We start from the raw sequence: 10,896 nt of genomic DNA, 5'->3' as shown, positions 1-10,896 counted from the left end.
GATGCTCTGAATGTAACTTTACAATCTTTTTTTATTTTAAATAATACAACCATTTTCTGTACACAGAGTATTCACTTTGTACATTTTTAAATGTTTATCTAAAATATCTATAAAATCCAGGAATATTCATCTACAAATTTTACCTCAAAGTTACTTATTAAAAATATTAACAAAGCGGTCCTCTTTACATCAATGTTTTTAAACCAAACTATTATTCCATACTTTTTGAAACCAAGGGTTACTCATAATTGCTGCAAGTAAGAAGAGAAACGCCAGTGCGAGGCCCTTAGCAAGACACAGGGAATATGGTTCTCCTGGGAAAAAAAAGAAAAAGAAAAAAATATATAAGTATATGAAAGCAAAATTTTCATTTTAGACAACATAAAAGATAGAAATAACAGTTAAGTATGTACCTAGCCTGAATAAATAATGTAACAAACAAGAAAGATACTTTATAAAACTTCGTGCTTTGTAGAACTTTGGGGACTAAAGTTATGCAGATAATAAACATGGATAGAAGCAGTTGCCTCTGTCCATGTTTACAGTTCTCAGCATAAAGTGCCTTAATGCCCTTTTGAAATGATGGATATTTAATCTATACAACCTCCCACGAAACATGATCCACCAGTTTTACACAGAGGAAGTTTACAAGTTAACTGACATATCAGTATGGCAAATTTTCAGGAAAACTCATGTGGGCTGACTAAAGGACACATACAAAGTCTCCCTGCACCCTCTAAGGGCAATGACATTCATTGACACAATGCTACAGTTACAGTAGGAAATGGAAACAGAACAATATCATAAAGAAATACAGTCCTTTTCTTTAGGAAGCATACCTCCCTCCAAACTCTAGAAGGGATTGAATAAGAATCTCTCTCGGCCAAACAGACATTCACAAAACTTCAAGCTAATCAACAAAGCACTCCTAGTAATTATTTTTTCCACCAGTCTACTAATAAATTAGTATATTATCATGCAAAAATTTAAACAAATTTTTAGGACCACACTTTCTAAAAGAGAAATTTCAATTCCCTATTCCAAAGCATTCTTTCAAACTAAATTCCATAAATTCAAAAATACTTCAAAGAAATATGGTCAGTACATTGCATTCAACATTGCTTACTATTTTACCTGTGTAAAACCGTGTCAACGGATAAAAAAGTTGCGGCCAGCAAACGTCATTTCGATCACAGTCAAATTCCGTATAATTAATCTGAAATCTGAAAAACAGGAGAGGGGTTGAAGCTATTTATTAAGTCCGGTACCACCAGAACACCAGCACAAGTGAAGACAAACAGCGTGAAAAGGCGGCCAGGTTACCAAAAAAACAAAAACAAAAACAAAAACAAACAAACAACAACCTCCCGGCTATTCTGACTCTTTTCTCTGAAACAAGAAGAGGAACCTCTGCTCTGCTCCATTTCTGTCATTTTTAGCTAGATGTTTCTTTCTGTGATGAACAAATTTTCAGACAATGGATATTCTGGGGGCCTCACACAGCACCCCTTATCCACTCAAGTAAACAGCACAGAAGCTTTTCTGCCAAAAACTAAGTGGCAATTTTCCAGGGTAATTTACAGTCTGTCATGCACTCCATGCTCTTGGGAGAGACTGTCCGTAACAGAAGCAAGACATTCTAGAATGAGGCCTTCTTGCTCTGTACTCCACAAACCAAACCTGCTCTTTGATCAGAGCTATTCACATTACATCTGCTTAACATAACGTCAAGCATCAATTTATTTACAAAAATTACCTTGTCAATGGAATGGGTGGCTGAGCTGGCACTTTGATAAAGTGAACAGAAGCAGTGATGGGAAGAAAGTTCAGGTTTTCGCAGGTAAGCCCACACTGGAATTGCCATATGACTGTTGAATAACTGTAAAATATACATAACTATTACTAGAGGGCTACAGAGCTTGAACATAACCTCAGGTAGACAAAATAGACACAGAATTTAGGAGGAGGTTGATGATGTCTGGATTTACATCAGGTAGAAGAGAGAACATGTAAAGGCTGAAAGTGAAGTATATAGAATAGAATCCCATAAATTTGACTGGGATTGACTGAAAAATAAAAAAAAGTGGTGTTTGCAATATGAAACTTCCCTGTTTCAGAAAAGAATAAAGCATTTGCCACAGCACTAAAAAAGCAGCCCTGCACTGGGGTAAGACAGAACACAGGACTATCATGTGACGAAAAGTTAAAACATACTTCTGATGGAGTGCCCTGCATATGCCTATTACCAGCAGCATCAAAGCTTTTTTTTTTTTTTTAATACTTTATTGAAACAGAAAGACTATCTGCTAGTCACCATTAATACACTTTTAATTTCAAGTTCAGAAGGAGGTAGGAAAACCTAAATTTCAACCTCTGGTTGTGTTCATCAAAGGAATTTAGGTTCCAAATACAAATAAAAGGTATATAAAAATTAGAAATAACATTTTTGTTTGTAAAATTTCATCTACATCTGTTAGGTAAGCAAGTTTCAAAATGAAGCATTTATTCGTCAAATATAGCCCAAGACATGACTTTGTTATACCTGATTTGCACAGCAAGTATCTCTTGCTGGGGAATTCCTTGTACTGCACCCACATCAGCAATGATTATGCGAATATTTAGATTTGCAGGAATATCTGAACAAATGCCTTTCAAGTTTCCAGTGCTCACATTGGTATCAGAATTATACGGATCTAGACCTGTGGAGGAAGCAGAGGTATTCAGATGGAAATATTATGGAAAAAAGATACCGACAATATTGTCAGAGTCCAGTGACATGTTGATACATGCCATACAGGAACAAAGCAAAAATGTTTTCTCTGTATAAAATACCTACACAGAAAAACAATACTTTTTCAATAGAGAACTAAAATACCAAGTCATATGTATACAAACTAACAGTGAAATACACCTTACTGTAGTATCTGTACACATACAGAGATATATGCCCATGGATGTGTACATATACGGATGGATGGATCCATACACACAAAACAATAGCTTTAAGCATGTGAAATTACACTTTTGGTTTTATGTTGAGATGCTTTAATCATACTATAATAAAAGCATATTTTAATGATTTAGACTATAAATAACAGAACAAACCTCACTTACGTATTATTTGCACCCAGTCATTTAGATCACTGTCATTTGAGTTGCCCCTCTTTCCAATGTGAGTAGCTTGTATTAATGAATTCAATTTCTCAGTTACATTTCCTCTGCAAAATGAGAATGTTAGAACACAAAAATAAATCTGCAGCCTCTACCACTCTGGGTTGCAATATTATTATATTTTAAGGTCAGTTTCCTGTGAAAGGTGTTGTTATCACTCAGCAAATATAAATTTTAACTATTGAGCTGCATAGCTCAATAGCAAAGCATTCCACTCCAACATAATCCATAGTCCAATACAGGGAGATCTGAGTGAAACCACTATTTTTTTTTTTTAAAGACAGTATCAACCACAGAAAGCTGAAATGCAAATATGAGTATTTGAAAAGAATACAACAGTGCTGATAGTAGCAACTTGTAGATGATCATTTAACGAGCAAGAGGAATACAGAAAAAAAACAATTCAACATATGCAGCTCACCTTAAAAAGTTGCAATCTTCACTGATACCAACTTCTAGCATGCATCCAGAGAGTGAATCTAATCCAAACAAAACTGGTGTATAAGTTGCCGATGTACATAAACCTCTGCCAGCTATGAATTAAAACATTTATTTGAGATTTCTTGTATCAACCTTTCAATCTCCAGCTTTCAATTTTGTGCAAAAATACCAAATATTAAAATGCAAACCAATAAGCAGAACAGTTCAAATACAGATAAAAATCCACTGAATTTACATTCCATTTTCCAAGAAAGTTCAAATTCACATGCCCATGAATCTAATCAACTTAACCATTATCTGAACGTTTCAGATCTTGATTTTGTATGTGCTTTAAGATCTTCAGAGGTAAATTACCACAATGAGAGACCATCCATTATGTTCTATCACAGTGCTGTTAATTTGAATTTATATTACAAACCCCAGTAAAATAGCTATGCTAATCTGAGAGAGGTGAGCTAAATTACACTGCAACTCAAAGCTTTCCAGTTACTGCAGTTTTTTCCACTTGAAATCACAATTCCCTCCTATTCTCAGCTTGGAAGGCTGTTGCCCAAAGCCACTGTGTCTATTTAACGTTAAAATGGGTGAATTAATTCAATGTTTTGGCATTTGTAGGAGCAAAGACAGCCTCATGAATTTAAAATAAAAGTGAAAGTCAAGAGAACTGAGTTGCATTACAAGCTCTGCCTCTGATTCACAGCCTAGGTCACTCAACATCTTCCCTACCCAAGATTCTCAACTCCAGAGCAGAGATAATATGTTTTCTTTTGCCATGTGTATGGATACTTAAAATACTTTGTATTTTTTCCACATAGGTACATCCAGCTTACTAACTGAAATTTGAATAAAAAAATTACCTGGCTGCCAAAGTTTTAGACTGCCAAAAGTATCAGAATCATTCAAATTTGCAGCTCTCACTGGTTTTCCAACTTGATAACCTTAACACAGAAAGCATGAACATCATTTTTAATAATAAATATGTCATCAGTCTCAAAGTTAACAAGCAGATATTTTCATTACAGCAGGAATACCTTCACTTTAAATATTCAGTATCTACATAACAAAAGCCTAAGAAACAATCAGCACTATTAAAATCAGCAGTTCACTAAGACAGGAAAGTTGGGGCTAGCAATATAAAGAAGTACAAAAGAGGTATAAAACTAACATCAATGCAATAGGAATATTTTTTCTTGTCACTTTTTAGAAGCAAAATAAAATAAATACCTGGATTCCCAGACAGTTCTGTTTCATTAGTACTATACAAGCTTACAAATGTGACTGTGAATCTCTGTGTCAGTATTTCTGGTAAAAGAAAAAAAGTTACCTAAATCAGTAAATTACCAAAAAATGCTGTTTAACTGTATATAGGATACAAACATCCAGCCTTTATTACCAACAGAAGCTAAATAATATAAATTATTGGAAAACTGCCCCATAAATTTACTTTCCAGAGTCCAAGGAAAATTCTATTTTAAGAAATATTGCTGAATAAGATACTCTATCACAGGATTTCCAAGCTGAAGAGAAAAAAAAAAGTTAATCAAAAATCTGTAATAGAAATGTCATGATACCTCCATCACATAAGTTTCCAAGGAAGACTGTGACATTTATTTCCTTTATGTTCTTGTCATTACAAATGAACTTATAATATTCTGCAAAGGTCACATTTTTACAAGGAACTTCAGTGGTAGGAGGGCTTTCTGGCAAGGAAAAAAGAGAAGGCCACAATAAAAAGCATTACTAATTAGAAAGCTATGTTATTAAAACTGAAGGAGAACAAATTTTAAAAATCTAACAAAATTCTGGAAATTATAACATTCATCTTTTTGAGAACTTCTTTTAATATTTAAGACCCATCGTATTAGGAGAGCATGCTCTACTTATAATATTGGTAAGCTAGAGGATTGTAACAGCAGGGGTTCCAGGACCTTCTGTAGCTAAATCTCACCTTAGGAACCCAGCACTGGGCTTTGTTTCACTGGCTGATGCTCCTCTCCAGGCTGAGGACTCCCCCTGCTTTCATATAGCCACTCCCAGGGAGCCATCATTGCCCCAGAAAACCACCGTAGCTTGGATTCCATAACTCCTCTGTACTGCCTTACCCTCTCATTGCCTGGAACCACTACTCTACATCAAGGAACTGCTTCACTGGCTGAAAAAGGCCCTTTAAATAGGCAAGAGAGCTTCCAAAACACAGACGTATACACCTGCTTACGGATGGACCCATCCCACGTACATGTTCGTCCTGGAGATTTTTTAAAGCATTTTTTAAATGTCAGTTTATTATTATTGTTAATATTTTCTTCTCAAAAAATACTTTTAATGCAAGCTAAGGGACCTGATTTCTTAACCAACCTAAGCTGGGCTGAATTAAATACTTTTTGCTTCGCAGTAAGCCAAACAGTTTATTTTTTGAGCGTAAGCTAACATACAAGGTTCCCCCTAAGAATTACAGCAGGTGAACATCTTAGGCATCAAAATCATCTATTTCTTATGTTTTTCAGGGTAGATAAGAACACACTTATCAAATGCAAGACACATACCACTTTTAGTAATGAACTTGTCTATATCAGTGATGGTCCCATAAATCACATTTTGTTGGATGAAGTCTGAGAACAAAAAACAATAAATGCAGCAGTAATCCTGACTCACAAAAGAGACAGACACATCCTATTTCCACGTCCAAGGTCCAATCCTTGTTGTTATGAAAATGGATTAGAAAATAATTTAGACAATGAATTCTGGTAAGAGATCAAACAGTTGATACATTATGAAAGTACAGTTAGTTATTATCTGGGTATAGCTGTGTTTTCTAGATACAAAGGTAGTATAGATTAACAAAATTAGACAACTTAAATAGGCAGTCTTCATGCTGGTAACTACATTATTTCAAACTCAGAAATGACACTTTGTAAGCATATGATTTTGTAATGCAGAAAATAACCTCTTCTCACTAACTCTAAAATGATGATATTGCATGGTCTTGACAGAAAAAAGAGCACTGCAACAGTTTGAAAATGGGAGGAGAGATGCTCCATTCCGTCACCTGTAGCCATACTCAGTACAAGTGACCTGAAACAGATAAAGGGGAAACAAAGCCAATCCCACTGTTTCTTATATACTAAATCTTGGGTAACAGCAGTTGGAGGCTTTAAAGGGGCTGTTGGAATCAGGACTAGAACATTCCCAAATGCTGAACTACAGCCATCAGATAATAAAAGATATTATCTAGCTGCCACATCAACAGCCTTCTGGTTTGTTTCTTTATATCAGCTCCGAAAAACATTGACACATTTCTGCTAGGGCTTACGCAACATACCTCCAGTACCACTGTTTATCCTCACATCATGTGGCAGTCCTTCCCCGTAAGATGATAAGTGGGTAAGGCACTTGACATCGAAGTTCTGGAGGTAGGCTACGGGGGCATTCCCAACACATTGTCCAGCCATGGATTGCTGCAGGTAGTTCAACAGAAATAAATATGATGCATCTTTTCCTAGCTCTTTGGTTTTCACTTTAAGACTATTTGTCAGTGGAATGCTGAGAGTATATACTACAGCCATATATGACACTGACAAAATGAGCAATCGGTTATTATCAAAATACTTCCATCTGCAGTAAAAGAGAAGCTCAGATTTAAAAAGCACAGCTTTCAAAATAATTGCAGTATACAGTATGGCTTCAGCCTCATTTGTCCAACTAACAGTAACCAATGACTCTTTCTAAAATGCAAAAGGAAATTGAAAGAGTACAGCCAGAGGACTAAGGGTCAAAGAGAAAGCAGACTACAGCGCCCAGTAGTGCAGCAGGCAAACCAAAAAAAACCAAGCCATAAACTACTAATTGGGGTGCCAGGCTTGCTTTCATCTCTTGAAATAATTAAAACTCCTACCTTTTGTGGGGAGGGGCAGGAGGATAAGGAAGGAAAATATTTACTTTTAATAATGGTTTTGTGCAAGATGAAAAATATACTCTACCAGTTCGAAATGACAAGCTGCAAAATTTGGTTACAAAGATGTAAAGAGTATCATAAATGCAGAATGTCCAACAAACCATGAGGACAAAAATGCTCCTAAACATGAAGTGATTACCTGGGGGACAGTAAAATAGTCATTTTCTTCTGTCATAATTGGATCTCCTTGTCTGTAACCAGTAAAAACTCTTCCAGGAGAAGTTTGCAAAGGGATCTTAAATGAAGGCTCTCTGGGTGTAGAACTGCAGGAAGTTTAAAAATAAAACAATACTTCACTCCCTACCTCACACAAATAATTATAAATTTGAAGTCTCATGTTCTCATACAGTATCACTCCATGTGCATTTAAAGTTCACATCTTAAATCTCTGATTTCACAATAACTCATTATAATAATAAGTAACAGTTTCATTAGCATAGCTACTATGTGTGTTCAGAAAATGTATTTTTTTCAAGACTTACATAGAGCCGTGATAAAAGTAACCAAGAAATGGTGTGTTGTCAAGAGAAGACTGTACACAAAGGAAAGGAAACCAATCAGGAGTATCCATTGACTTAGCAGAGCACAACTGATCGAAAGGTGGGTTTACATCCCCACCAAACACTGCAGTGAAACATGATCCAGTGAATAATTGCTTCAAGTCTGGTGTACACTCCTAAAATGGAAAAGAAAGGTAACCCTTTAACACAGTTATTGCATTATCATAGCCACTACAGCCACGGTTATAGGTAATCAAACCAATTTTATAGAGAGAGATCATAATTCCTATTAGGAATACTGGAAAACTCAGACAAACCCTCCTTCAAGTCTGAAACATTTGGTACCTTCTCTCTTTCTTCCTTCCCCCTCCCTTCTCTTTCTCCCGATAATAGAGGGAGCCTAGAAATTGTGAAAACATTTCCTCAAAGTTTAATGTGAAATTACTACCAGATCACAGCAACAACGAACATCACAAGCTCCAGCTGTCAGATCACAAGGACAAGAGCCTAAGGGCTGAAACGCCTGGTTAGGGATGATAGTTGCATTTTCTATAAAAGAATAACAAAAAAGAACAGAAATATCAAATCTCACACATTGGAATCCCAGTTAAAAGACCATGCGCATTACAGTTTATTCCTACTGTGTACTTACTTTTTGTTAAATTCTGTTACTGACTATTCAGTATCCATCACTGCTGCCCAAATCCCAATTTTTAACTTCTCATATGTAGAGGGAAAAAAACAGCCAGTATACAATTTTTCCCTTTAACACATATAACTACTTACCTGACACATTTCCTACAAAGGAAGAGTTGGCATATATTTCAGCTTGAATCAGGAGATGTGCCAACATCACTGAACCATGGCAAGCTAAAACCTGAAGTGTTTCAGCCACGCAGAGCGGTGCTGTGCAGCAGTCAGTGGCATTGGGCAAACACAACTGCAGGTTTCTACTCAAGCTTACGGTCACTTTGGAAGTGTTCTGAAAAATGTCAGATAAAGTTTGACAACTTTGACACCTTGTATTAAATTACACCTGCTTATACCACACAAGTTTCTGAAAGAGAAGTCTCAGTACCACTGAGTAGCGTCAATGTTACAGTGCAATATATATAAAATAGGATATTTGTTGACATTGGAATGAAAAAGGTCTGCACTGAGATATGTAAATAAAGTGAGGATAGGAACTGTATACACAACTTTTTAAGGCATACATCCAGATCGTGTTACCTCAGAAACCACATGCACAATACTAAAGAAAAAAAATCTCTAAAAAAAAAAAAGTGAATTTCCATTTTTTTGTAATACCTTCAGCTGAAGACTGGAATGACTACATAGCTGATAAAAGCCTCAAGGACTTACGTGTAATATAACTACAATTCTAATACATATACACTTTCCAGAGCTCATGCTGTATAAGACTATTGCTTTTGTATTTCTGTTAGCTCTTTCTGACAGATCTGAAACAGCCTCAAATATACAGCCTCCTTTGGAGGGCAACAAGCACAGTGTCAAAGCTGCACCTCAGCAATCTCCAGCACGGGCATTCACAAAAATGAACATGTCAAGGGAAAATGGCATAGGCAAGACACTGAAACTGGGTGGCTAACACATTACCATTTTGCTAGCATTGCACTAGCCCTTAATATATGAGGGTTCGATTCTTCCCATGTTAGCGAAGAATCTGTATTTTACATACCACACCAGGCACTACACTCAAATTCCAGTCACCAGCTCTTCTACTTCCACTGCAGTTTGAATGTTGCAGTTTTCCTACAACAAAAAAAAATAGTAACAGTTTCACTGTCATTGAGGAGAGAATGAAAGACAAGCAAAACATTCAAACTCCTCTTCTGGCTTCAGTTTGGCAGACCCTTATGCCCACCTGACACCCCACTGGAGACACCAAAGGACTGAGGCTTAATTAGCAGACGTCCTTTGGAGTTCCTACTTCAGTAACTAATGAAGCACAGCTCAAATGCAACTACTGCACATACTACTGTTCCTCTAGTAGCCTTTGTGAGAGAAAAAATGTTGAGAATTCAAACATACTTATTTATGTGCTATTTGGAAAAAAAAATAGTGTTCTTACCTGTCTCTTCATCTATACGGCTTAAAATTAAAGAAAAACTAACTTCTGAGGAATTTCCAAGAAAGAGCGCATTGACCCTGGGACCAGACATATGGATAAAGGAAGGCTGAAAGACTAAAAAAGGAGAAAGAAAGAAGCCTCAGCACACATGATAACCGAAAAAGGCAACACCTCTACGACATATTTGGGTCCTACACTTGGGCTAGATTCCTTTCCTCACATTCGCGTTCCAAGATTCGACTGTACTTTCCTGCATTTTAAAAAATGCTACGAAGGGCACAAATATATCTTGCGGTTGTCCACTGAGGGGTTGAATTTACAGCCCCCGAGGCGCCGGAGCAGCAGGTTCACCCCGGCACCCCACGCTCGCGCCTTGGCGGGATGCTCAGGAAAGGGCTTCTGCGGTTACCCCGGGAGGGAAGGCTGCGAGGGGCCCGCCGCCCGCCCCCACCACCGCGCCCCGCCACCCACCGGGCCCCCGAGCCCGCTGCCCGGGGCACGGAGCCGCCAGCAGCAGCAGCAGCGCCTCAAGGAGGGCGACCACCATGGCGCCCTAGGCAGGGCCGCGCCGGCAGGGCGCCGCCATCTTGTGCCATGGAAACGGCGCCGGGGCGGGGCCGGGAGGAGGGGAAGGGGGCGTGGCCCGGGAGGGGGCGTGGCCGGCGCGAACAAGCCCCTCCCAGCACCTCCCTCCTCGCATTACACTTTCACACCCTCCACTCGCAGGAAATTAGCATTGC

The 10,896-nt window shown here is 37.8% G+C and overlaps 1 protein-coding gene across 2 annotated transcripts; it reads right to left on the bottom strand.

The window, feature by feature from the left end:
• Positions 1–13: 13 nt before the first annotated feature.
• TCTN2 (tectonic family member 2) lies at positions 14–10,786 on the bottom strand. 2 transcript variants are annotated; one of them, XM_026114664.2, is made up of 18 exons: positions 10,628–10,786; positions 10,157–10,270; positions 9,764–9,837; positions 8,851–9,046; positions 8,513–8,613; positions 8,047–8,240; positions 7,704–7,827; positions 6,932–7,067; positions 6,156–6,221; positions 5,184–5,312; positions 4,837–4,914; positions 4,470–4,550; positions 3,593–3,704; positions 3,115–3,218; positions 2,543–2,699; positions 1,757–1,879; positions 1,135–1,223; positions 14–314 (listed from the first exon to the last, which is right to left on the bottom strand). In XM_026114664.2, exons 1-18 carry the CDS (start codon positions 10,701–10,703, stop codon positions 199–201), a joined length of 2,070 nt encoding a protein of 689 aa, XP_025970449.1. In that variant the 5' UTR covers positions 10,704–10,786; the 3' UTR covers positions 14–198. The 2 variants fall into 2 exon arrangements, with proteins under 2 accessions (XP_025970449.1, XP_025970450.1); XM_026114665.2 differs by having other exon boundaries at positions 3,593–3,650.
• Positions 10,787–10,896: the final 110 nt, after the last annotated feature.

This window comes from Dromaius novaehollandiae, chromosome 17 (genome assembly GCF_036370855.1).
Source record: "Dromaius novaehollandiae isolate bDroNov1 chromosome 17, bDroNov1.hap1, whole genome shotgun sequence".
In the NCBI taxonomy this organism is placed as follows: domain Eukaryota; kingdom Metazoa; phylum Chordata; class Aves; order Casuariiformes; family Dromaiidae; genus Dromaius; species Dromaius novaehollandiae.
Note: the sequence above shows the minus strand (reverse complement) of the source record. Positions and strands in the feature narration are given on the sequence as shown.